The 27638-nt window shown below is 49.6% G+C and overlaps 1 protein-coding gene across 1 annotated transcript in view; it reads right to left on the bottom strand.

Annotated features, from left to right (window-relative positions):
- Positions 1-260: 260 nt before the first annotated feature.
- LOC127042368 (zinc finger protein 560-like) overlaps positions 261-27638 on the bottom strand; it is a 394045-nt gene continuing 366667 nt past the window's right edge. Inside the window, exon 5 of the mRNA XM_050935858.1 lies at positions 261-478. Coding sequence (XP_050791815.1) covers positions 311-478 — 168 coding nt within the window. The 3' untranslated portion in view covers positions 261-310. The remainder of the gene's footprint in view (positions 479-27638) is intronic.

Here is a 27638-nt window from a genome sequence, read left to right on the forward strand (position 1 = left end):
ACTGGCAGCTCTGACTCCAGCCGCCTGCTTGTTACACCCCAAGCACATTCTGGTTTGGGTAGAGAAGGCTCAGGGTTTGAGAGAAGGCTGGGGGTAGGAAGCTTCTGTTCATTATGCTGGACCTAACCCCAGTTTTACTTGAGTAAAGAGATATTTGACATTGTGTGATGCTGCTCCTGTGCTCTGTTCCCAAAGTGTTCTGCAGCAGAGGAGGGTCTCTAGTAGTATGTATGTTACTGGCCTATTGGGGTGATGCTGAAACAGGACAGGGTACAGATGGCATTGTGGGGGTGGCATGAACCTTCACTCTTCATTTCCCCTTCCAAGAACAGAAGGGACAGGAATCCTTACCCAGCAAGACCATCGTCTCATAGTTCCCCTGCATGACATCTCTGTAGAGGGCTCTCTGAGTGGGGTCCAGCAGAGTCCCCTCTTCCCTGGAGAAATACACAGCCACCTCCTCGAAGGTCACCGGCCCCTGAAAGAGCAGGAGTCCAATACTCAGTACCTGCTGACCCACTCACAACCCCACTATTCACGGAACAGCAGCACCAGGGAAATGGAAGCTCCGGGAGGCACATGTTAACAGAGTCCCACCCCACCTTGCTTACAGCAGCCAGGAGGCATCAGAGGGTAGAAAGAGAGAACCTTTGTGTCTCCCATCTGACAGACAGAAGCAGGGTCTTCACATTTATCACATAGCTACTAGCCAGAGCTTAATATAGGAGATGGGGCTGTCTCTGGACCCTGATAGTGGCTCCCTGGTAGGAATCCAAGCACTCTCCAAATAAAATATATGGAAGAAAGGGGAAGTCAATCATAAAGAATAGAAGTTAGAAGGTCAGAATTGTAGTGCCCATTAACAAAGGTTTAGAGAAAATAGAGCCTATCAAACTAACGGGATATCCTTATTGGATGAGATCAAAAGTTTGGTTGCAGCTAATAGTATTGATGTAATATACCTAAACTTCCGTAAGGGACATGACTTGATTAGCACAATATTTTTACTAAAAAAAACTAGAATGATACAAAATAAACACGGCATACATTAAATAGATTAAAAACTCTGATAGTAAATGGGGAACCATGATCGAGTGGATTTCTTTCTAGCAGGTTCCTGCAGGGATTGGTTCTTGGCCCTGTGCTATTTAACATTCTTATCCATGACTTAGAAGAGAGTACAAAATCATCACTGATAAAGTTTACAGTTGCCACAAAGATTGGGGTTGGTGGTAATTAATGAAATGTCAGTAGATTCAGGCTCCATCGCTGAGAGTCTGGGAAGTTGTCCCAGCCCTGGCTGGAGGGTTATTTCCTGTTCCACAAAGAGGGGAAGTTCCATTCCCAACTCCTGTGCCTTGAAATTAGGACCTATCTGACACTACACCCCCATATTCATCATAGTGGTATGATTATAATATGATTAGGACATAATTATGATCTATTTTGTAGAAGATGCATCATGTGTGGTGTCACTGGAAAAGTTCTGATTTGCTGAATATGATTATCCTATTTGTGTGCACATATCATGTTCGTATCTGAAGTTATGGATATTGACTCTGTATCTGTATTTCAAATGTGCTTACTCTGGGTAACACCCACAATGAGCCTTTCAGGTACAACAATGAAGAAGCCAGACAGTGCTGATGGCTCAACAAAGACAATGGACTGTGGAAGAGCTTAGCCTTCCTGTGAATGTTTCAGCCAGCCTATGAGTCATGGCTACTATGACTCAGCAGGGCCTGTGACCAGACCACATGACACTAAACTCCATTTTAGTACCTGTATTTTTCCACAAACTGAACTAGGAACTGAGTTTGGAACAAAAGGTTCCCACCATATGGAAAAGCTACATAAGGTGGGGTGTGACATCATCTCTTGGCCTCATTCTCCACACAAGAGAACTTCTGGAAACACCTGAGAAACAAAAACGGATGTGGGGGAAGTGCTGCTCCCAGGATCAAGAGATTTCTAGCTTGTGTATGGAAACTTGGGGGACTGCTTGTACCATCAGTCAGGGTGAGAAATTGCTAATTCAAATTCTATCCATCTAGTATGTTAGGCTTAGTCTGAGTTTTGGTTATTTGCTAAATAATCTGCTTTGATCTGTTTGTTATCACTTATAATCACTTAATCTATCTTTCTGCAGTTAATAAACTTGTTTGATGCTTTATCTTAACCAGCGTATTTTGAGTGAAGTGTCTGGGGAAAATCTCAGCTTGTTGTGCACATCTGTCCCATATCGAGGGGAAGGGGAACTACATTAATGAGCTTGTATTATAGAGATCCCTGTGCACTATAAGATGGTATCATTCTGGATTTATACTACAGCAAGTGTGCAAGGTTGGGGAGTGGGAAATTGGCTCTTGTCTTCTATCTGTCCTTGAGTGGCTTAGGTAACGCACTCAGGTAGCTTAGTTGGCTGCATGGCGCCACCTGCTGTTGTGTTGGGTGATAACAGGCCCTGGAGAGGCTGGCGAAATCTCCAGCAAAGCAGTGTGAGAAGGGCCAGCCCAGCGTGAGGGTTAGAGGACACAGCAGTTCCCAGAAGCTCCACAAACTGCCTCCTGGGGGTGACAACCCATCACGCCCTACACTACACAAGTCTCAGCAGGTTTGTCACATGCTGTCCCCTCCCTTTCTCCACCCGAGATATTTCCTGCTTCCCACCACTTCTAGCAATTCCCACCCTCTTATGCATTTACTGCTCCTCAACCTCCAAGCAGAGCCCGCCACCCTGATAATCTCTTACCTGAGCCAGCTCCATTGCAGCCATTTCCTTGCCCCTGGGAGGACGAGATGATCTGCAGCGAAACATGGATGTTATTCTCTGGCCTGCCGGGGTGAAAAGGGCAAGGTGTGAGAATTCAGACTAGGCTTTTGTCCATTCCACAAGCCGATTCCCCCCAGCTTTTCCCCTGCTAATGCACATTCTAGGTTCTAGCACACTGTGAAGCACAGAGTGACCTTATTCCAGTACAGGCCTAGCCCCCTCCCACCAGGGTGTAACCCTCTGACACATGGGGAAACCCTCCCATTAACAGTCTCTCTCTTACACGTATCAAGTTTGCGGACAACACCAAGCTGGGAGGGGTTGTAAGTGCTTTGGAGGATTGGATTAAAATTCAAAATGATCTGGACAAACGGGAGAAATGATCTGAAGTAAATAGGATCAAATTCAGTAGAGACAAGTGCAAAGTACTCCACGTTGGAAGGAACAATCGGAGGCCAGAGTAGAGCAGAAACAAAGGAGTCACTTTGGGGGATTCTCCCTGTCATTGTCCCCAAGGCAGCTGTCTCAGGTTTACAAAGGTGTTTCATGTTCCAGCCTTTATACAGTCTCTCCTGGGAGTGCCCCTTTCATGGACTGGGCCTAGTTTTAGTTTTTGGTAGTTAACAAGCTTGGTTTATTGTTCATCTAACCAGTATGTGTGGATTGAAGTGTGTTGGAAACTCTGTTTGGGATAAGAAGCTGGTGCATGTCATTTTCCGCTGATGAAATGACAGACTTCATATGAGCTTGGGTCGTTCAGTAGCGTGCTGGACAGTGCAAGATGCACATTTCTGGGGGAAAGTTGGGCACTTGAGAATTTGCTGGTTTTCTCCTGAGGTGTAATTCATGAGTGGCTGTCTAGCAGCACTCAATACTGTGTAGCTGGGAGTGAGTTACATGCTGGAGACTGTGTGTTAATTGGCCAAGAGGGGCTGTTCTCGCGGGAAAACAATGGAAAAGGCACCCCATGCTGGAGGACTGAGGTACAGCTATTTAACAGTCCAGATTGTACTCTGGGTAACATCACAGACACTCATTATGACAGAGCCTCTTACAACACAGAGAAAGTAAATCCATGTCCCAGAAATCGAAGACTCCAGACAGAGGGCAAGTGTCCCTGGCACTGCTTCTTGCTGACAGAGAGGTTCAGAGACAGTGCGAGAATCCTGGGGAAGCTGGGAACAGGAAGCATGGGCTGGCGGGGTTCGGTGGAGAAAGGGAACAGGAAGGGCAGGGATATTACTGAATCCAGGATCTCAGCAGTACTAGATGACAGGATAGCACATAGTGCAGCCCATTGGAAAACACAATCCCAACTATACATACAAAATGATGGGGTCTAAATTAGTTGTTTCCACTCAAGAGAGTGATCTTGGAGTCACTGTGGATAGTTCTCTGAAAACATCCACTCAATGTGCAGCAGCAGTGAAAAAAAGTGAACAATGTAGGAAATAATTAAGAAAGTGATAGATATGACAGAATATCTCATAGATCATATTTGTAAAAACAGCAAATAAATCCATGATACACCCACATCTTGAATACTGCATGCACATGTCACCCCGTCACAAAAATAGATATATTGGAATTGGAAAAGGTTCAGAAAAGGGCAACAAAAATGATTAGGGGTATGGGATAGTTATGCCAGACCTAACCCCCAGTTTCACTTGAGCAAACAGGAGATATTTGACACTGTGCAATACGGCTCCTGTGCTCTGTTCCCAAAGTGTTCTGCAGCAGAGGAGGGTCTCTGGTATTATGTGTGTCACTGGCCTATTGGGGTGATGCTGAAACAGGACAGGGTACAGATGGCATTGTGGGGGTGGCGTGAACCTTCACTCTTCATTTCCCCTTCCAAGAACAGAAGGGACAGGAACCCTTACCCAGCGAGGTCACAGTCTCATAGTTCTCCTGCATGACATCCCAGTAGAGGGCTCTCTGAGTGGGGTCCAGCAGAGCCCACTCTTCCCTGGTGAAATACATAGCCATCTCCTTGAAGGTCACCAGCCCCTGAAAGAGTAAGAGTCCAACACTAAGGACTTGCTGCCCCACTCACAGCCCCACTATTTGTGGCAGAGAAGAGTGAATCAAATGGAAGCTCTGGGTGGATCATAGTCAGGAGAGTCCCACCTCGACCTGGCTCAGAGTATCCAGCAAATGCCAGGGTGAGGGGATGAAGAGAGAGCCCCTTATCTCTCCCAGCATATCCATCACCCCCCTACTAGCCACTGACTGATACAGGAGATGGAGCCCCTAGCAGGGTCCAGGGAGAGCTCGCTGGTAGGATGCCCAACACCCTCCTCATTGTGAGGAGCGGGATATGAAGGGAGAGGCAGCTCCAATAAGCCTGACTCATGGGTGTCCCCTTTATATCTCACAGCAGCTGATGGTTAATGAGGTCAGGCTCCAGCACTAGGAGTCTGGTCAGTTTGACTAGCTCCATGTAGGTGGGTTATTTTCTCTCTTCACAAATTAGGGCATTTCCACCTCCAAACCTCCTGGGTCTGTTCCTAGAATCTAGGCCACTTAGTAAATAACTCCCAGCAGGTCTGCCACACCCTGGCCTCCTCCTTTCCCCACACTGTGAATTTCCTGCCCCGCTCCAACCTCCAAACCAGACTCTGCAAACCTTCCCACCTCTGGTGTATTTGCTCTCCCTTTCCTCCAGCAGGAACCCACCAGCAACCCCCCGATAATCTCTACCTGGACTGACTCCACTGCAGCCATTTCTCTTCCCTGTCCCACGCCAGGCTGGGATGAGCTGGAGCAAAACATTCTGCAGCCTGTCTGGGGGAGAAGGGCAGTTGTGGGCGTTTCAGAACCGGTTTTAGTTAATTTCACATCACAATTCCCCCAGGCCCTTTCCCTGCAGACAGACACCCTAGATTCTGTCATGCTGGGAAATGCTCAATCTGTTTATTACAATTTAGACCTGGCCCCTCCTGCCAGGCTAAGTCCACAGACACATTTTTAACCTCCCTTCTCTCTCCCCTCACCCCTTCTCTGAACACAAGGCTAGAAAAGAGCAGAACCAAAGGAGTCACTGTGGGGGATTCCCTCAGACACTGACCCCACGGCAGCCACACCCCAGCAGGGGGAATATGGAGTCAGGAACTGGCTTTTGCTCTGTCTGATCCTTGTTTTGTTCACTGGAAAGTGGTTCTGCCCCAGGATGCAGCAATACATGTGTCTGGGTGGACTAGAGAGCTGGAAATCTCTCCCCCACATTCATTTCTCCCACTGCCCCTTTCAGTCTCTCCTTCCCCTGTCCTCTCTCCCTGCCCCTCTGGCTGGGACAGTCCCATTCCTGGGGGCTTTGCTCTCCCATGGCTGGATTTCCTCCTGGCAACCGCTAATGGGAGGAGAAATGAGGTGGTGTTGTTTGTGCAGAGTCACTTTCTTGCCAGACCCTAGGACATTCCCTGAGGTCTTTCAGTTACCTGGAGACTCTGGCTCAGAATTTAGTAGTAACAGGGCCCAGGACTGCCCTAGGGGGCTAGGACCAGCTGCAGAAAGTCATCCCCTGGGCCGGGCAGAGAAGAAGCTTTAATTAAGGTCACTTCCCAGCACAGAGCCCCCCTGGGGGAGCAGCAGCTGCCAAGCCTGGTCTCCCAGATCACAATGGAGGCTGCAGCATCTGACCCAGGAAGCTGAACCCCAATATCCTGAGCAGAGAGGGACGGAGTGTATGAGCAGCTTCCCTCCTTTAGCTCTCTGGGGAGAGCAGCTAATGGGAGCCCCTCCTCACAGGGAGAATGGCTGATCTCATTTGACCCACTGTCCATCTGGAATCACTCCTTGTCTTTCCATACAGTGACTCTGGATTAACAATGGTCTCAATGACACCGGATTTCAGAAAGAATGAGTTCAGAACGCTGTGGAAAAGACCATCGTGTGGCAGTGCTGACTCCCTTCCCACCTCCCTCACCCCCGCAGATCTAGGACAAGGACTGGGGGCAAAAATTTTCCAAACGGAACCGAAAGTTCCTGCAGTTTTCAAAAGAGGAGAAAAGTAAATTCTGTGAATTCACACTAACAGTGTTTGCTAAGTGGACAGAAAGTTATCACAGTGACAGGGCACGTGACTGGGGAATGGACTTGGTGACCTGGTGACTAGGAGCCAGGACTCTGGTACAAGTTGACCAGAGAGAAGGATCATGGTTAGCAGCAGCCCCCAGACACCCCCTAGTACCCAGAGCCCAGACCCCCCAGCCAGGGGCCCCAGACACCCCCCAGCCAGGATCCCATCAGATATTCCCTGGGACGCAGCCCCCAGAGTCCCTGGCCAGGGACCCCAGATACCCCTCAAAGCCCCACCGGCCAGAGAACCCCCACCACACCATGATTGCCAGGTTGGGAATCCCAAAGGGTTCCCCCCACCAAGAGCCCCCAGCAGCCAGGGACCCCCTCAAGGGACCCCCCCCCACTGGGAACTCAGTCCCTCACTGCCTGCCTAGGAACTTCCCCACCCTCCAGAACGATCTACCCTGACATTTGCCTGGGACCCCCTCCTCTGCCCAGTGTGACCCCCTGATGCTTTACAGTGCGACCCATCACTCTGCTTCCCTGGCATGCCCTCACCTAGTGCCAGGGATCCCCTCCCCCAGCTCTGTGCACTGGGCATGGCAACAAAACCAGGAACCAGCGGGGGAAGCACAGACAGAGCCCCTGGCACAGAACCAGGCTCCCTCTAACCCTCTGTCCCGCCTCCCCAAGAGACACCCACCCCCACTGTTCTGCAGCCACCAGGCCCCCAGCGATACCCACCTCCAGGACCCATAGCCTCAGGGATGGGCACATCAGAACCACCACCCCCGAAAACCCCAAACCTCCACAACCCACCAACCTGACTAGGGTACCCCCTGCCCAGCCACCCAGAGGCCTCCCCCTACCACAATGCCCCTTCAGCTGCAATCTCCCCACACAGACACCTTCCCTGCCCCTGCAAGTGTTACCTCACAGAGTGTGAGAAGTGGCAAGAAAGTTAACACCACCTCCTGCTGGCCAGTCACACAGGCAGAGGGAGCCTGGGGAGTGCTTCTTTAACAGGAGAATGGAAGGCCTGGAGGGCAAGAAAGATCCACGGGCTGTCACTAGCAAATAATGGCCACCATGGATCCACCCCAGAGGCGGCTGCATCTTAGCACATTGGGAAACAACCCATCATATTCAATTAGAAATAACACAACTAGAGAGAAGTGGGGCAAATGTTTGGGGTATTTTATATCAATCTTTGACACACGCAGAGAGAACCCTGTCACAAACGACATTTGACAACATGAGAGAAAACCACCAAGATCGGAGGGGATTTGATGTTGCTATTAAATAACTAGTGGAAAAGGGGGACTGTTGGACTGGATTTTATATGACTGTCCAATACATAAACAGAATGTGATCGTCCCCCCCGGCCACGGGGCAACCATTCACGTGAGCAGCTCAGAGCCCTTTGAGGAGCTGATTTAAGGGCGGGGTGGGGAGCTGGAAGGCTCCCTGGACAATGGAAGGGGGCCGCAGGGGAATTGGGAAATGGGGTCTGGGCAGTCTCCATGGGGGATGTGCTCCTCCCTTCCCTTCCCTGCCCTGGCAGAGAACGGGAACCTCATCCCATCCCACTCCAGTGGGAGCCATGTTCTGGGGAATGACCCAGGGCAACCATTTCCCACCCAAACAAGGACAAATCGCTGCAGATAAAATGGGTGGGAAAATCCAACCCCCCTCGGAGAGATTTTAAATTGACATTTGAGAAGTATGGAGAGAAAAGGGAAAATCAGAGGCAATTAGAGAGCTGATCTTTGGGGTGGGGGAGGAGAATCTCCCTGGATTTTATAGCCACGTGTGATAATGAGAGAGAAAAGGGGAAATCTTGAGAGAATGTGTGTGTGGGAGGAAGTGGCAAAAACTGGGACAGGATCCAGTTAACTCACCTCCCTCCCACCCCGGGAATGTCCTGGCTGCACAGAGACAGATCTACACCCCCACCCCAGTGACCTCCCCCACCTGCAACTCCGGCTTCTCCTCCCCCCTCGACACCTCCGCCCTCACACCAAAGGGGGGGGCTCTGCCAGCGCCTCCCCCTGAGCTCAACTCCTGCTCCTCCCCCCAGCCCGGATTGTGCCCTTTAGCCCCCCACGAACCCTGCCTCCAGCTGCCTGACCCCCGCCCCCCCGCCCATGAATTTCCTGCTCTGCGCCCGCCCCTCCCACGCTCCCTGTTACTCCCCCGCCCCGCTCCAGCCCCGCCCCCAGCGCCCGGCGGAACGTTACGGCTGGTCCGGGCAGGGGGAAGGGCAGCGGCTTCAGCGGCTGTTACTGGGCATGCGCAGTGCCCGGGAGTAGCACATTGCTAAGGAGAGGGATTTAATACACCGCCCCCCCCCGCCGGGCCCGGGGTCCGCCCCTCCCCCCCACACGACGGCCGGGCCCCGGCCCCCCCATCCCAGCGGGGCGGGCGGGCGGATCCTCCTGCAGCTCCACTGGGGCAGAGGCGCGTTCAAAGCTTCTCCCAGGCTCCCTGGGGCACAGTCACTTTCCTGCCCCCCAGCGCCTCTCATTCCCCGGGGGCTCCGGGTCACAATGTCCCACTGCCCTTCCCCCGCCTGCAGCTCCGGCTTCTCCCCTCCCGCCCCCGCCAGCCACACCAAGGGGAACCCCCGGGCCCCAGTCTCTGTCCCCACCTGGATCCCAGCGGGGCCGGGGGCAGATCCTGGCTGCAGCTGAGAACAGCGGCTCTGCTCCGGCTCAGGCAGTTCCAGCACTGCTGGCAGCACGTGGAGAACCAGGAAGCAGCTGTTCACCCCGGGCTCTGCGTCACAATGTGCCAGAGCCCCGCCCCCAGGAGCTGCCCCGCCCCCGGGCTGTGCAAGAGCCCCGCCCCCAGGAGCTGCCCTGCCCGTGGGCTGTGCCAGAACCCCGCCCCCAGGAGCTGCCCTGCCCATGGGCTGTGCCAGAGCCCCGCCCCCAGGAGCTACCCTGCCCATGGGCTGTGCCAGAGCCCCGCCCCCAGGAGCTGCCCTGCCCCCGGGCTGTGCCAGAGCCCCGCCCCCAGGAGCTGCCCTGCCCCGGAGCTGAGCCAGAGCCCCGCCCCCAGGAGCTGCCCTGCCCCCGAGCTGAGCCAGAGCCCCGCCCCCAGGAGCTGCCCGCACCTGGGATGTGTCAGAGCCCCGCCCCCTGGAATTTCCCCATGTTGGGTCTCTGAGCTTTGTTCTCCTGCCGCCTTCTTCCCAGCACCCCCTGCTCCCTTCCTGTGTCTGCAAACACCCCCCCACCCCCGGGGCCGGCTGCAGTGCTCGCTGAGGTTGACTCCAGTGGCTGAAGTTGCCTCCATCTCTGCTTCACCTGGAGGGGGAGAGACAAAGAGAGGAGATGGTCCCAGGGTGTGAAACCAGAGTCAGGGGGCAAGGAAAGAAGGACTGTTTGGAAAGGTGGGTTTTTTTTGTGGGGGGGGGGTGAGCCATAGGGATTCAGAAGAAGTTGGGCAGCAGAGGCTCAGGGAAATTGAGGGGAACCTCCTGGGTGTCTCAGTGTTGCCCAGGGTTTGTACAGCACCTTGCATAATATGGGGTCTGATCTCAGTCATGGTCTGTGCAGCACCTGGGAGCCCTGATGTCTATTTCCTGATCACAGACTCTGGGAATGGAGAGAGGGAAACCTCAGCACCTGAAGGTTAATGCAGCCCTGTGTGCAACCCCTGCTAGGGTGATCCGACAGCAAATGTGAAAAATTGGGATGGGGGTGGGGTTAATAGGCACCTATATAAGAAAAAGACCCAAAAATCGGGACATCTAGTCATGCTAGTCCCTGCTGTTCTCATAAGGGGTAGGCTTAGAGAGGGTTTGGCTACACTTGCAGCTGTCCAGCGCTGGGAGTTAAAGCTGTCTTCCTACAGCTGTTTAGGGAAAGCGCTGCAGTGTGGACACACTGACAGCTACCAGCACTCTGTCATGGCCACATTTGCAGCGCTGTTGGGAGTGGTGCATTATGGGCAGCTATCCCAGCATTCAAGTGGCTGCAATGTGCTTTTCAAAAGAGGAGGGTGGGGTGGAGTGTGACACGGAGCGTGGGGGAGACAGAGCGAGTGGATTTTTGGAGCTGACACTGTGTCAGCTCCCTGCCTGGCAAGTTCAAGCCTCCTCCCCCACCCCTCTCTCATTCACTAAATGCAAATAGCCGCCTTTGTTCTTTTCCTCACAGACCAGATAAGCCGCTGATCCAAAACAGACCCCCCCTCCCCCGTGCCCACCCGGCTGCTTCTCTCCTCAAGCAAACACCAGCTGTGGGTGTTCCAAAGGGATCCCCCTGCCTCTGCTCATTCACTGCAAACAGTAACTGTGTTTGGTTTTTAGATAAGCAGCTCCGGGAGCCTTGAGCTCACAGCAAAGCAAACAGAGGCATCACACCAAAACAAAGAGCGTTATCTCTACTTAAAAGCATTATGGGAAGGTTCCGGAGGTCAGTGACAGCGTAGTAAGATTAATCACTGTTTACACTGGCACCCCAGCGCTGCATCACCAGCTCTGTTCTCTTTATTCCTCTGGTCGAGGTGGAGCACATGCAGCACTGTAGCCAGGGAGATACAGCGCTGTATGTGCCTTGCCAGTGTGGACGGGGAGTAAGTTACAGCGCTGTAAAGCCACCACCTGCACTGTAACTCTCCAGTGTAGCCAAGGCCTGAGTTGTAGTAATAATAGCAGCCAAGAATCCGGTGGCACCTTATAGACTAACAGACGTATTGGAGCATGAGCTGTCATGGGTGAATACCCACTTAGTCAGATGCAACAATAGTCCCATATGGGCTAGTGGTCAGGATTCCTGGTTTTCACCCAGGTGGCCTGGGTTCAACTTCTGGTGTGGGAAGAGTGCAGAGCTTTTGCCCAGAGTGGAGGCAGGAAATGAAAGGAACAGGAAGGGATCCTGCCAGCAGTGGAGTTAGACAGTGTAGGGAGGGGACCCCAGAAGTGGGGGTGGGGCAGTGGTTGGGGGGAGATGAGGGAAGGATCCCAGCAGTGCGGGAAGTTGACAACCTGGAGAGCACAGGCCTGGAATGGGGACCTGGAAGAGTGAATGTGTCCCTCTAAACCCATCAACTGCAGACTAGGCAGGCTTGGAAGAATTGTGTATTTGTTGGTAAATGTCAATTTCTGTGTAAACACACAACCCAATGGCAAAATATTTCCATCAATAATCATCAAAATTGACAGATGGGCAAAGTAAGAAACATGCTGCTTGGGAACTTATCATGTTGTAGGAGCAGCAGTGATCTGTATGCTCTGTATAACCTGTATGCTCAAAAGGTCTGTTAAACTCCCCCAGCTTGTGTCCTTTCCCGCTTTGAATGCCTGTGAAGTGGCTTTCCCACTCTCCTTTGTACCTCCAGTGAATGCCCTTCACCCGGCCCATCTGGCCAGTGGTTCGCTGTGTTACATTCTATTGCACCTCAGGGAGACTGATCTTCATCGCACCGTCCATCGCTGCGCTGTGGGACACTTACCTTAAAGGATCCTGACATCTCCACTGCCAGGCCTGTCCTGGGAGCGTGAGTATGAGTGTGACACCCTCCCCCATCCCTTCTTTTGAGCTTAGCTATCAAGCTAATAAATGTGCTGCTTTCTGCCAAACTCTGGGGGGGAGGGGCATTATTAGTCCTCTCTAAGCTTACTAACTGACCCAATTTTGGGTAACACAAGCAACATTGTTTGATCTGTTATTGTACCAAAGGGGGAGATGGTTGTCTATAAAAGAGGGTGAAGACTAAATGCCTCTGAGAAGAATGGGATTTGAACCCATGCAGGCAGAGCATAATGGGGTAGCAGTCCATCACCTTAACCACTCGGTCACCTCATCTGAGCTGTCAAAAAACGGACAGGAGGAGAAATCTAAGGCCGGCAGAGATAGGGACACTAAGGAGTTATTAAATACTAAGCGAAAGCAGGGTCTGAATGAGCTCCCCTCTCTCACCTAGTGAGGAGCTGGGGAAAGACTTCAGGAACAGACCGTGTTTGCATAGACACACCTACTCTGCCTAGCTATGCAGCATGATGGTGCCGCTTCCCCAAAATGACCAGTTTGGGATGGTCTTGGGTTACAAATGACTTTAGGATTGAGTGGAATGAAATGTTATTCTCCTTCCTGTATGAGTGAAGGGCAGCAGAACATACCTAGTCCGTCCTGATGGAGGGGTAGGTGAGTGAGGAATAGCTTTTATTGGACTGCAGAGAAGTGATTGAGGACGTCACCCTAAACCAGTGGTCCCCAAACATTTCACATTGTGCCCTCTTAGCCATGGCTGTGGCCCCTCGGAAGCCACGGTCAAGAACCGGGGCTGGGAGGAGTGGGGCTGTTGCTTGCTGGGGTGAGGGGTGCGGACAGTGGTAAAGGGGTCGACGCCGGGCTGGGAGCCAGAGTCTCAGGCTGAGGGTGGGGTTGGGGAAGAGCTGTGGCAGAGTGGTGCTCCCTCCCTGCCCTCTATGTGGGCTGGCTCAGGTCCTGAGGTGCCCCCATGAATGTTCCTCTGTGTCCCCCTAGGAGTCGCACCCCACATTATGGGGACCACTGAACCCTACTCGCTAAGCTGGGGCTAGTGATGCCAAACCCCCGGGAAAGGGAGAACAAGTGTGGGGGCCCCAGCACCAGAACCATGCCCCTACCTTCTGTCTGTGGCTCTACCCCCTTCCACCCATGGCCCTATCCACTGTCACTTCTGTTCCACCCCTTCCCCCACCAGCCCCACCCTATCACTCCTTTACCCCTGCCCCGCTGTGGCCCTGAGACCAGAGAAGCTCTGTGCCCCTGCTGCAGCCCCCGGGCTGTAGCAGGGAGTGGGAGCTCCTCCAGCCCTGGGGCTGACATAGGGGAGACTTTTCCAGGGGGACCTAACTTGGCCAGGGCCCCTGATCATGGGCCCCACTGTCCCCTTGGCAGTGCAAGGTTTGGGGAGGCTGAGCCCCCTTGTCATAAACAGATAGCTAAGGGTTAATGTTCTTTTACCTATAAAGGGGTAACACCAGTAACCTAAAACACCTGACCAGAGGACCAATCAGGAAACAAGACTTTTTCAAATCTGGGTGGAGGGAAGTTTGTGTGTGAGTTCTTTGTTCTTTGTCTTGTGTCTGTGGCGTCTCGGCTATGAGAGTGATTTTTCTATCTCCTGCCTTTCTAATCTTCTGTTTCCAAGTTGTAAGTACAAAGATAATAAGACAATAAGTTTATATTGTTTTTTTGTTTAAACTGTATTCTTTTTGGATAAGGTTGTTTATTCATTTTTTTCTTTTAAGCAAATAACCCTGTATTTGTCACCTTAATACAGAGAGACCATTTTTATGTCCTTTTCTTTCTTTTTATATAAAGCTTTCTTTTTAAGACCTGTTGGATTTTTTCTTTAGTGGGGACTCCAGGGAATTGAGTCTGCAGCTCACCAGGGAATTGGTGGGAGGAAGAAGTCAGGGGGAAAATCTCGTTGTGTTAGATTTACTAGCCTGACTTTGCATACCCTCTGGGTAAGGAGGAAGAGAGATTAGCTATCTTGGTACTTCTATTTCCAGGACTGGAAACAGGGAGGCGGGAGTCCCTCTGTTTAGATTCACGGAGCTTGCTTCTGTATATCTCTCCAGGAACCCAGGGAGGGAAGACCTGGAGGGGAGGAGGGGGAAGGGAAATGGTTTATTCCCCTTTGTTGTGAGACTCAAGGCATCTGAGTCTGGGGGTCCCCCGGGGAAGGTTTTGGGGAGACCACAGCGAGCCAGGCACTGTATAAATCCCTGGCTGGTGGCAGCTTTACCAGGTCCAAGCTGGTAACTAAGCTTGGAGGTTTTCATGCTAACACCCATATTTTGGACGCTAAGGTCCAAATCTGGGAAAAAATGTTATGACGCCCCTCCCCCCTGAGCCTCCATTACGAGCCGCCCAGGCTACCACTGCTCAGTGTGTGGCCAGTCTCTGTGTTTTCTGCTGCTCGTTCTGGGGAGCCTGGCCGGCCTTAGGGGTGGTGCCCCCCGATAGCCGCCCAGGGCTCCAGGGGTCAAAGGGCACCGTGTGGCAGTGCAAAGGTGCTCACTGCTCTCCCCTGCCCCAATGCTCCTCCATGGGTCCATAGAGGTTTGAGGGGAGTAAGGAGCAACCCTATGTGCTCCATGCGTCCTGGTCACTTTTCCCACTTGGGCTGTGCTGTGCGCGGAGCATCAGAAGCTGGTGCTCTCTGCCCTCCCGCTACGCAGCCCGGCTGAGGAAAGTGACCTGGATGCATGGAGCTCGGATGATCTCACTTCTTGCCCCCACATCCCACAGCCCCTAGGGGTGCCCAGATGAGCAGTGTTCCAGGGAGGAGTGGGGGGCAGCAATGCCAGCTGCTCCATGCACACAGGTCAGTCTCCCCATGTGGGTGCAGGAGGGGGTGCAAGGGTTTCTGTGATGCCTATTCTATCAATATCGTCACTCAATACCAGGCACTCAAATTCACCAGTCTTAGTACTTAGACGTTTAGCGTTTGTATTTAAGCACTTCTAAAATGTGTCCCATTTTAGCTGTCTGCTATTACATGATGTAATTGAGGGAGACTCTTTCATTTCACTGTTTCTCATCAGAACCTACCTGTACATTATCATCTTCCATCCTCTCCACCTTACTAGGCTATAGAGAATCCCTGTGAATAGTTCCTCTCCTAACGGATGTCTCTGTCTGAACCCTGTGCTCCTCAGCGCCTGTCGGCTTTCCCCAGCTCTGAGGCTGTGTCTACACCGCGCACCTTACCACGGTGCAGCTGTGCCACTCTAACCATGCCATTGTAAGGTGCGCTGTGTGGCCGTCCTTATTGCTGAGAGAGAGCTTCCCCTGCAACAAAGCCAAACTACCTCCAATGAGGGGCAGGAGCTTTGTCACCGGGAGCACAGCCCCACCTATGATGCGCTGTTCACACTGCCGCTTTTCATGGCTCAAATTTTGGCATTCGGGGAGTGTTTTTTCTCACCGCAGAGAGACAAAATTTTTAGCAACAAAAGCCGAAATTAAAAAAAACTCCTCTGCAACCTATTTAATTTTACCTTTATACAACCTTTATACTGCCTCCAGTTCTGGTATCCTCATTTGAAAAAGATGTTGTGAAATTGGAGCTAGGGCAGCAAAGAGCCACCAAATGTTCTGAGGGCTGGAGAAAAATGCCTTCCAGTGAGCTATTGAAAGAGCTCAACCTGTTTAGCTTATCAAAAGAAGATTGAACGGTGATTTCATTGAAATGTTGAAGGGCCTTAATGGAGAGAAAAGATTGGGTATTTACGGGCTCTTGAATGGAGCAGAGAAAGGCATAACAGGACCCAATGGCTGGAAAGTGAAAAGAGACAAATTCATATTACAACTGAGGCACAATAGTCAACAGCGAGGATGATTCACCACAGGAGCAAGCTACCAAGGAAAGTGGTGGATTCACCATCTCCTGATGTCATTTAATGAAGACTAGATGCCTTTCTGGAATGTGTTTGCCCCCAAAGTAGCTGTTATGTCATACAGGAGGCCTGTGATATGCAGGTTAGATGCTCTAATGGTGTCTTCTGACCATGAAGTCGACTAATTTCTGAAAAACTGAGTGTAGCATTGGGAGCAGCGTCTGATGTTTTCCTGTCTAGCCGGCTTGCTGCCTAGAACGAACGCTTCTTGAGTGGGGTGATCCACAAGGAGTAGCTCAAACCTCCAAAGTGCCTGGCCAGGGGCAGGACATTAGCCCAGCAAGGGAGGGGTGTGGCAGTGACATCACAAAGGCCGTTTGCAGGACCTCAGACTATTGGTCAAAGGTGGTGGGGAGGTGGTGACCTCACAGAGAGATGCTGACATCAGCCAGGCAGGACAGGGGCGAGGGGCCAGGGAAACCTCAGAGACCTCTGTGGCTTTGCTTCAGCACGTTTCCTTCTCCAGGTCTCTCTTTGAGGACTGAGAGATTATTTGGGGTCATGGACGTGAGCGCCAGGAGGAACCTCTTCCGAGTTTCCTCCTTCCCTTGTAGTGATTTTACTAGAAAACAGCCGTCCCTGTTTAGAAGGTAAGAGCCTCCTGGAGGTTTGAAACCTGTTCAGTCTGATCTATCTGGTGACAAGTGAATTCTAGGCATGGAAAACACGAGCTTAAGGAGGCAGAATTTTATTGCGCACCTGGGATTTTGTCCCTTAGAATCGCTGGGGACATTAGGGTTTGTCCTTTTTGTTTCACCTCTTCCTCCATCCCTCCCTCCTCTTCTTCTCTTGCTTCTTTTGTCCTTTCTCCTGTTCCCTTCCCAACAACAGGACGGAGGTGTGTGTGTGTGTGTGTTGCAGGGAAGTCCTCTGCAGCTCCCACTATGGAAGGTCCACCCAAAAATGTGGGACTGAAATAGTGCTTGGGCAGTGATCCCCACCGGTGACCTGGGCCATCCTTTGGGCTCTCTGGTGAGAACCCTCAGCCTCCCGTCCTCCGTCTCTACCCTGATTGGTTGAGCAGGGGGATGTTGACAGGGAGGAGACTCAGGTCCTTGTTGTTCTCTTTTAAGATCAAGTAAATAAGTCAGAACCAGTTCTATCTTTGATTAATTTTGCTGCTTCTCTGCATTAATTGTCTCTGAGCAGTTGATGATTCCCTCTAACATTGCAGTTCTCCTCAAATACTTGCTGAATAATTACTGTCACTGTTGTTGGTCTGGAGCTCATCTGAGAGCACAGTATTCAGGTCATTCAATGTCTGAAATTCAAGATCCGATGGTTTGTTTGAAAATCAGGGCTCTTCGGTCCTATTCCCAACACTGCCTCTGACGGGCTGTGTGACCTAAGACAAGTCAATTCTCCTTTCTCAGCCTTAGCTTCTCCCTCTTTCAAGTAGGGATAATAATGATCCGCTCTTACCTACCTCATGGTGGGTGAAGGATGCGGATCCATTTGGGAGTGTCACTAGAAGTAGTGCATAATATGAAGTTTCCCAGATTATGACATAATAGATTAGCTGAAATCATCTATTTTATTTGTATTTTTTTATTTTGAAATTGTTAATAGTAGCAACGACTTAGCTCAGATTGAAGCATCTTATCTAATGGTTGAGATGTAAGTGTCTCCTCTTTGTGTGCGAGGAGACAATTTAACACACTCTGACAAAGAGGAGATGCTTTTGTTTTGCAACAAAATATTTTTGCAAAGATCTTTCATCCCACTTGTTATGATTTTGAGAAACAAACTGGTTTAGTCTAAATGGGATTTTCGGACAGAAACGGTTTGAATGAAATTTTCCCACCATCTCGATTCCTGGGCTCTGGGGTGTTTTCATCTGTTAGAACAGGAGTCAGAACTGGTTGCTTCTCTTTCTGGCTCTGCCATCGCCTTGTTGTGTAGGCCTTGGGTAGGTCACTTCCCTTCTCCCATCTGTCCAATCGGAACAGGAACAGTTCTCGAACTATGGGCAGTTTAGAGCCCAAGTGAGATAAGGGGTATTAAAGCCCTCTGTGAAGGAGAAAGGGGAGTTTCACAGTGTTTAGCACCAAGGAATTCTAAAGTTTGCTAAAATGTCTAGTCTGTGGAAACAAGAAATGGTCGGGGCCAAACTTATTAACCACTGCCTTTTTAAAGCCCATTCAAAGATGTGAGTCCCTATCTTTTAGGTACCTGTGGTTCTTTGCCAGCAGCAGAGAAGAGGTTCCTGCCTCCGTTTTTGTGGCCTTAACAAACCAGGTGTTGTGCCCCAGTTCTCGTCTGAGACCCCTGAAAAAGAACATCTTCCCATCCATGAACAAGACAGGACCTATCTTTCAAAGGAGAACAAAAAGACCTCTGGGACTTACAGACTAGCTAGCCTGACTGCCATAGCTGGAGAGATCCTGCAATACATTCTTAAACACTCAGTTTGTCAGCAGCACCTACAGGATGATTTGGTTCTTATGACTAGTGAGCGTGGAATTGTCAAGAACAAATCATTCCAAACCAATCCTCTTTCCTTCTTTGGCAGGGTTCTGGGCCTGGTAGAGGTGAGTAAACAATAGATGGGATCTAGCTTGGTGTTACTAAGGCTTTTGACACAGTCCCATAGGACATTCTCAGAAGCAAACGAGGGAAATGCAGTCCAGCTGCAATCAGTGTAATGTGGGTGCAGAGCTGGTTGAAAGCCAAGACTCCAGGAGCCCTTCTCCATGTTTAGCTGCCCAACGGGGAGGGTGAACCTAGTGGGTCTGGCAGGGATCAGTCCGGTGTCAGGTACTATTCTATATTTTCATGAATGATTTGGAAAATGGAGTGGAGAGCATGCTCCTAAAGTTTACAACTGACACCAAGCACTTTGGAGCACAGGATTGAAATTCAAAACACCCTTAACAAATTGGAGACTTGGTCTTCTTGAGCCAAACTCCATGGTTAGGGCTCTCTCTCTACACTGGGCTGAAGTGAAACCCCAGAGCCAAGCACTCCTCCTGGGCAGTGAGCTCCGACCTTGAATGGTCAGATGCTGCTTAGCACTGTCAGAGCAGCTTTTGCTGGGGGATTCCCCCAGCACTTTCCAATAGCGGGAAGGTATGAAATCCCCATTTGACTGCTGGGGACAGAGCCCGAGAGTGGGGAGCAACTTGCCCAAAGTCCCCAGGAAAAGGAAAACAACCAGCAGAGGAACCAATAGGAAACCCAGCAATGGAACTCAGGAGTCCTGGGGGTGTGCTGTGGTGACCAGATGTCCCAATTTTATAGGGACAGTCCGAATTTTGGGGTCTTATCTAGGATCCTATTACCCCCCACGCCGTCCCGATTTTTCACACTTGCTGTCTGGTCACCCTAGGGTGTGCACATGTGTGGGTCCCAGCTGCTCCCTGCCCCTCTCATTGAAGCAGATGTGCAGGGTTACTGCCCTGGGAAGTGCAGGGCACCAGTGGATGTGGGGTTGGCTGGAGGTAGGGTCTGGCTTCAGGCAGGGCAAGGGCTGCGTGGCTGGCTGGCTTCAGGCAAGGGGGTGCATCAGGGGTTGGCTGGAGACAGGGCAGGGAGGATGCGGCTGGTGCAGGCAGAGCAGAAGGTGCAGGGCTGGCTGCAGACAGAGGCTGACTGCCGGCAGGGCAGGGCAGGGGGTGCAGGGCTGGCTGCAGGCAGGGCGTGGGGCAGGGCCGGTGCAAGGAAGTTTCATGCCCTAGGCGAAACTTCCACCTTGCACCCTCCCCCCCCCCGCACCCCTGCCCTGAGGCGCCCCACCCGTGGCAGCTCCCCCCTCCACCCTGAGGCTCCCCTCTTGTGGCAACTCTCCTGCTCTGCCCTGCGGCACCCCCGTCGCCCGAGCTCACCCCTGCTCCGAGCACGAGCACCCCGAGCACGCCGTGGCCGCTTCACTTCTCCCACCTCCAAGGCTTGCGGCGCCTAAGCCTGCCAGGCAGTCAGGCACCCTCCTCTGAGCCACAGCAGCCCTGACAGTTGACAATAGAGGCACCTTAACCCCTGAGTTCCTTCAATGTGTCCCCCTCGGGGGTCCAGCTCCGATCACCAGATACTCGGGGTATGTCTATACCACCTGCCGAATCGGTGGGCAGCGATCGATCCAGCGGGGGTTGATATATCGCGTCTAGTGTAGATGCAATACATTGAGTGCTCTCCCCTCGCCTGCTGTACTCCAGCTCGGTGAGAGGCGCAGGCAGAGTCTACGGGGAGCTGCAGCAGTCAACTCACCGAGACTGTGACATTATAATTGTTAGGCCTGAATAAAGATATAGCAGACAAAACCAGGTATGCCAACCTGACCAAAGTCAGGCTAACAGAGGTTTGTGGGTAATCCCTGAGTGGAAAACACTGAGAGGCAGCAGCATGTCTCACAAGCGCTGGGAAAAAGTGAGATAAGAGAGAAGCTGCATTCCTGGCATAGTACCAGATGTGCTGTGTTCGGGCAGCTCCTTCGAAGAACTGATAAGAGTCCTAGTTTCCCAGCCTCCTTGTTTTCACTCCCTGGTTTTGTTCTTTGTTTGTTTTTAACTCCCCTACATTTCTAACTTTAGGCATGCATGTATACTAAAGGTGTCTAGTTTCTAGTTGTTAGAAGAAGGGGGTGGGTTGCTCCAGTGAATAATTTATGACGCGACGGAACTGTCTATATAGGCTTATACTAAGATGTAAAGAGCAGGCTGGTTCTCTCTGGAGACGAGCTGCTCTCTATTGATGCGTGCACTTGTCAATAAAGAGCTTTTGATCGGACCTTGCTGGTGTTGCCTGTCTCTCTCACGGTCAGACAACGAACTTTGCCGTCTGGGTTAGAGTCCCTGACATCTTTGGCGACTCCGCCGGGACCCGTCTGACTCTCCGGCGGGGGATCGGACCCTGAGGCAACGCAGCGCGCATCCTCCAGTTTAGAGGAGCCTTGCCTGGTGATCTGATCTCTGCGTTGGCGATAAGGCGTGTTCTGTGAACCAGCTGAAACTCGTAGAAATCCAGCAACGTCCACCTACCCATTGAGTAGGGTCCAGGTTGTCGGGGTTAGAGTCCCTGACTACTTAGGTCTGGGTTAGAGTCCCAGTCCAGGTCTGGGTTAGAGTCCCAGTCCAGGTTTGCACAGGATCCAAGTTGTCTGGGTTAGAGTCCCAGCCTGGGTTTGAGTCTCAGTCCAGGTGTTCAAGTCCCTGGAGAAGTAAGCGAGCGCTCGACGCGGGGAGGTGGGGGTTAGAGTCCCTTTACCTCGACCCGGGGAGGAGGGGTTAGAGTCCCTTCATGAAGAGGGGTTAGAGTCCCTTCATTAAAATGAGACAAGTTGGCAGTAAGTGCCCGGGGGATGCCCCGTTGTCTCTGATACTTAAGAGATTGGAAAGAGATTTCTGAGACAGCTGATCTAGTTAAATTTAAGATGAGAAATCTGTGTTGGATCCAATGGCCATCATTTACCTTTCATTTGTCCCCAACTAGAGACTGGCCGGTGGGTGAAACCTTTTCCACAGATAGGAGGAACTCCTTAAGGGATATTTTGGTTGATCTTAGGCCGAGACAAATGGATTACTTGTTTGTATGGTATAATTATAAACCCATGGAGGGATGGGTAGCTTTTGAAGCTGTTTGTATGGAGAGCTCTTGTAAAAAAATCACCCACCATATGCACCAGAGCCGCACCGGGAGGAGGACAATTTTGTTCCTGTTCTTCCCCGTCTGATGGAGTGCAAGGATTCAAAAGCAGGTTAGGGACAGTTCAGGGACAGAGGAGAATCAAGGGGGAGCTCAGAGTGATGTTCCCTCATCTTCAGAGGAATCAGGCAGCCTCACCCCCTCTGTGCAGCCTCCAGCCAGCCTTTTGCAAACTTGGTCAGGGACTGCTTTTCAAACACCCCCAATATTACAGCAGCCCTTGTCCTTGCCCTTGTGGACCCCCACTAGGTTACTTAACTCCATGAGAGAGAATGTTTCTGAGACACCTCTGATATTACAAGCCTTATTGAGAACTTATCTGGTTCTACTGGTTGCTGGGGAACATGAGATGGTTTTACCCATACCCTGTTTGCAACTTCAAATTTGTTTAACTGGCAGTGCACTATGCCTCACTTATGAGACAATCCTGAGGCAGTGGAAAGAATGTTCTGCACAATCTTTTTCACTCATGTGCCCACTTGGGCAAATGTAAATCAGTTATTAGATACTCTCATGACAGAAGATGAAAGACAAAAAGTAAAAGAAAAATCTGCAGCTCATTTGAATGCACCTTGGCTAATTACTGACCCTAACTGGAATCCCAATAATCCAGCTCAAAAGACAAAGTTGGATGGATTTTTAAAAGCTGTTTTGAATGGTATTAGAGATGCAGGGGAGGCTACTCCAAATTGGAGCAAGGTGACTGCTTGTGTTCAGCATCCAGATAAGCACCTCTCTGACTTTTGTGCTCGACTGATTTGTGAAGTTAAAAAGCATGGGAATTTAAATCCTGAAACTGATCATGGAAAGGAGATGGTTAAAATGGTTTTCATGTCACAATGTGCAAAGGATATTGCAAAAAGATTTAGAAAGCATCCAGATGGTACGCAAGGGAAAAGTTTGTCTGAAGTAGTTAGCATTGCTACTAGAATGTTTAATGGGAAAGAGAAAAAGAAAGAAAAAGACATAAGGAACGGGTTAATTTAAAAATCATCTTGGCCCCGGGATGGAAGGAGGGGGGTGCTCTGCGTTCAGGGTCAGGAATCGGCGCGGACTGTGCTTGGTGCAGGGAGGGGCTGCTTTCGGCCCCAGCTGGCTGTGAAGGAAAAAATATAGACAGAGGCGAAGCAAAGGAAATACAAGTTACAGAACTGAAATTACATTTGCAAAGCTTAACTGTCCAGTAAGATCCAACAGTGTGCCTTTGTGACCCTGGAGTCGGTGTGGCTTGGTGACACCAAAGAAGCCACAGGCAGCCGACCTGGACTGGAATCTCTGAAAGAGACGCCGCAGGAGATTCCAGGGTGTAAAAGAACAGCCCTCCCAAGAGCAGAAGCATGTTGGAAATTCTGGACAAGCTGTATACAGGATAATCTCCCTTCCACCTCTCCCCCTCCTCTGAACATTATACACAGAAGTGGCCAGTCTGGACGTACATGTGTAAGTATGAAAGGAGCTTCGGGCTTGGGGCATTAATATTTTCCTGAGTGATGTGGGAGCGTTCCCAACACTCTCCGTTGTTGTTTTATTATTTTATTAATGAAGCTTTAAAATTCAGTTATATGGTGTGTTTTCTTTATCTTCCCCCAACGATCCTGTAGTGTCAGCCTGATCATCTGACATGAGGGATAGATTGGTAACAGAAATTTGTCACAGTTTGGTGAGCAATTAAGAAGGGGGGAGCCCTGCAGAATTTACACCATCTATTTGTTTTACCCTTGTTATTTTGTGTTTGCTTTGCTTGGTACTGTTGGTGTTATATGCTGAGAACTGCACGAGTAAAAGTGAGTCCTAATAGGATAAGGAAACACTATTTGGTTCTGGTTCTGTTCTATTTAACCAGTTACTGTTGTTGTTTTTTTTCTCTGTTCATTTGGGTGTTAGGAGTGTGGGTGGAACTGAACCTCTTGTTCGTAATTCCTCGGAGTGGAAGCCATGTGTGCGAGACAGCTCTGAGGTTAAATTGAGATCCTTCTGTCCTGTCCCCTGTAGCGGTCAGTGTATAGAAGTGGGAAAGTCTGGCTTAGACTGTAATTCCCTCTGCTCTCTGTGTAATTCTCTTTTCTGTTTAAGTGTCAAACAGATGAATGAGTCTCTGGGTAAACCCTCTAAGAGTAGTCCTTCAAATTATATGTTAAGTAAATGGCCTTTGCCCAATGGGCCATGTGTCTTCGTCTAGGTGGCAAGCCTCATGAAGGAGGACTCGGGTAGTCTTGTGAGTAAGAATGTTTAAGGGAAGAGACCAGGAGGGGTGGGTGGCTAGTTGAGAAGCCCACCCTCCTAGCTAAACTGGTAGTGGAAGAAGTTGGTGCCTATGGAAGGGACGGTTCAGTGAGAAAAGCAGGATCGGGCCCAGGCGGGCAGGCAACAGACAGAGAGATTGGAAAACAGGTTGGAAAACTTTAAGGGTGTAGTGGAAGGAAGGAGTAAGTAAGTGTAAGCATGGGGATTTCAAATACCCAGAACTTACTTGGAATGGTGATTTGAGTTGATAAAAGTGGCTGTTGGGAGACAAGCAAGTGATTTAAGGGAGAGTGAGAAGTTAACTCTGTAGTTGCTGGAGGAAACAGCAGTTGAACTTTGCAAAAATGCTGAAGAGGAAAGTTCTTGGTGTCTTTGAAATGTTTGTAAATAAATTGAGGCAAAGAAATTGTTAATTGCAATCATTTAGAATTTAGTTAAATTAGCTGAAGAATGTATATAGTGCTATGTAATTGAAATTTTATTAGGCTGTAAGGGCACTATAAGTAGTGATGTTTTCTTTCAGTGTTTGAAAGCAAGAGTTAAAAGTAAAAAGCAAGCCAGAAAGCATCTGTATTCATGCAAATTATCTAACTGATAAGGTAGGAGCCACTGAAACCTGGGCTGCCTATGAAACACATAAAATATGGGATAATTCCTCTGTTTTTCCTGAAATCAACAAGGGTATTTGTCTATTTTAAGCAATGATTGTCTGCCCAGAAGGGGTAGACCTCTGTTTTTTTGTCTTTCAGATAATCAGAGAAAACTGATGCCAGCTAAACAGCATTCCACGTACCATGCATTTACTGGCACAATAGAAATTATGTTTTGTGTTCTATGTTCTGTCTTGTGGTGTTTGTCTTGTGGCCGGAATTTTTGTGTTTAATATTTTTATAAAATAATCTAGTTTAAAAGCAAACAAAAAGTTTAAATTAAAATGCAGATACTTGTTTTGCTCAACTTGGAATACAAAGTGTTTAGGTAAATCAGGAGAATGTGATATACTAAAGTCTAATGCATTTCCTTAAGTAAGGAAAAGAAACTTTATTGGTCAAATTGTTAATTGCAAAAATTGTTGTTAAAATTTGCATACCAACAGTCTTTGAAAGCAAGGACATGAAAAGTTAACCCACTCCCCATATTGTACATGGGATCTTTCTGGCTACCTCAGATTTCTAGCCAGAGGGCTGGGGATGGTGGAAGGCTATTGGACTAGAGGTTGTATTGAGTGAACTCCTCAAAGTGGGTGTGCTTGTCCTGGCTTGTTGCTCGAAAGCTCTGTAATAAGGTTATTTTAGTAAAAGAGTGTGTGTGGCATATATTAAATAATAAGACTAATGTACTGTATAATGACAATGTGTAGGTGTTCATTGTTGGGAAAAAGGTGTATGAGTAAAAAGTGAAAGTTTCCTTTGCAGGTTAAAAGAAGCCAAGAAGGGAAGAAGCACAAAGAACAGAATGAATTAACTGAAAAAATAAAATAAAATAAAATAGCAAGCTCAGGCTATAGATAAGACACTGACTCCATTCAAGGACACTGCTCACAGTTAAGACTTGGTTAACAACCAGGAAAAGGAGGGCTTGAATTTGCCCATGCAGCTATGAGATCTGAAAAACACTGCCAGGCACTAATGAAATGTGTTAAGTTTTTTTTCTCACAGGTAAGGAAGCGCTACCCAAAGACCCTAGCAGCCCTGCCACTCCTTGGAACCAGGAGACGGGATTGATGTAAAGGTCCACCAACGAAAGACTGCCTTGGCTCCATGCTGGAAAGGCCCTTAAGTCCTGATGACTACCAACACCGCTGTGAAGTACCAAAGACTGACTGCTTGGACCCAAGATTCTCACTGCAAAAAGACCCCTCCACATTGGGAGAATTCTCCTACTGATGATTAGCCTATTTCACCTTCTAGCTCCACTGTGCCTTCTGGACAGTAGGGAAAAAGTACAAGGTGAAGTGCTAGTAGCCTCTCCCTTATCCACTGACAGATCTACTGTGCCTTTGAATTTTTCTAGAAAAAGCAAAACCATTACAGGGTGATGTGCTAGTAACCTCTCCCCTATATGATGCTGCACCAAGACTGTTTTGGGAAAGAAGAAGGAACACTCACTCCACTGAAATTGCTAAAGTCCAGGAATTCCTGACTAGAAAGGACATTAAGAACTGACCCCGGTGAAGAAACAAAGAATTGTACACTGGCAGAAAAAATTTGTGGGACCCATGCTTGGGAATGTGGTATTGATTGGATTTTGGGGTTTATTCTACAGGCTGTGCCCTGTGTTGTGGATAAATTCTTCAGCATGTATTGCTCTCTCTAATTGGATTTTAAATAACAAGTACCCGAAGAGTTTGTTCTGCCACTGGAAATTTTACCTGTATTGAAACCATTCCAGTGACTAATAATGTAACCCCCTCCTATGCTATTAATGTCAATGCCTTTTAAAAGTACCTGAAAATAGTTAAATAACAAATGTAATATAGTACTACACCAAGGAAAGATGGTATTAAATATCACTGAGGCTGGGAAGGCATTGCAGTGGGATCTAGTATGTTTGGAGATTCAGAATTTCCTGAATGACCAGCTGATGGCCATTTGGAGTGATCTTGAGTACCAGACTTGGCCCACTGCCCTTACAGACACATCAGGAGTACCATCTGATCTGTGGTCATGGAGATATACTAAAGACTTTCTGGGTGGAAGTGTAAACATTTACAGTGCTCCTTCCAAGCATTTGGACTGGGGGGTGTGGGCTTCCACATACCGAATCCTGACGGGTCCATGGGGAGGATGCACATGGGACTGGATTATTCACCGAAACATCTGGGAAATTAGACCACTTGGTATACCTAACTGATTTATAGTCAGTGCCCCAATCCCTTAGTTGTCAGACAAACAGGATTCCACTCCTTTATCCGTGCACTCATTCCTGGATTGTGGGTGGCTAAGCTCAAGAGAGCAGTTGTAAATATTTCTGCAGAGCTTGAAAAAAAACAGCTAATGCATTAATAGACGCTTTCCAAAAGTTGCAACGAAAGACTGATGAAGTAGCAGAAGTAACTTTGCAAAATAGACGTGTGCTAAATGCCATGAATGCTGAATTAGAGAGGGGCTTGTGCTCGCATTGGGGAAAAATGTTGCTTTGCTGTTAATCACTCTGGCTTAATTGACAAAGATTTACAAGCTATTAAGAATGTTGCTGTTGTTTTCCATGCTATATCTCTTGATCACACTTTTAGTTTTAAGGACCTCCACTCAGACCTTGGGTCATGGTTTACTAGCCTCCCCCGTACAATTGTTAAATGGATATGTGTCCCAAGAGTCCCATTATGGTCCTCTAGGGACAAAGGGGGGATTGTTAGGCCTGAATAAAGATATAGCAGACAAAACCAGGTATGCCAACCTGACCAAAGTCAGGCTAACAGAGGTTTGTGGGTAATCCCTGAGTGGAAAACACTGAGAAGCAGCAGCATGTCTCACAAGCGCTGGGAAAAAGTGAGATAAGAGAGAAGCTGCATTCCTGGCATAGTACCAGATGTGCTGTGTTCGGGCAGCTCCT

This window comes from Gopherus flavomarginatus, unplaced genomic scaffold (assembly GCF_025201925.1).
Source record: "Gopherus flavomarginatus isolate rGopFla2 unplaced genomic scaffold, rGopFla2.mat.asm mat_scaffold_37_arrow_ctg1, whole genome shotgun sequence".
Taxonomy (NCBI): Eukaryota; Metazoa; Chordata; order Testudines; family Testudinidae; genus Gopherus; species Gopherus flavomarginatus.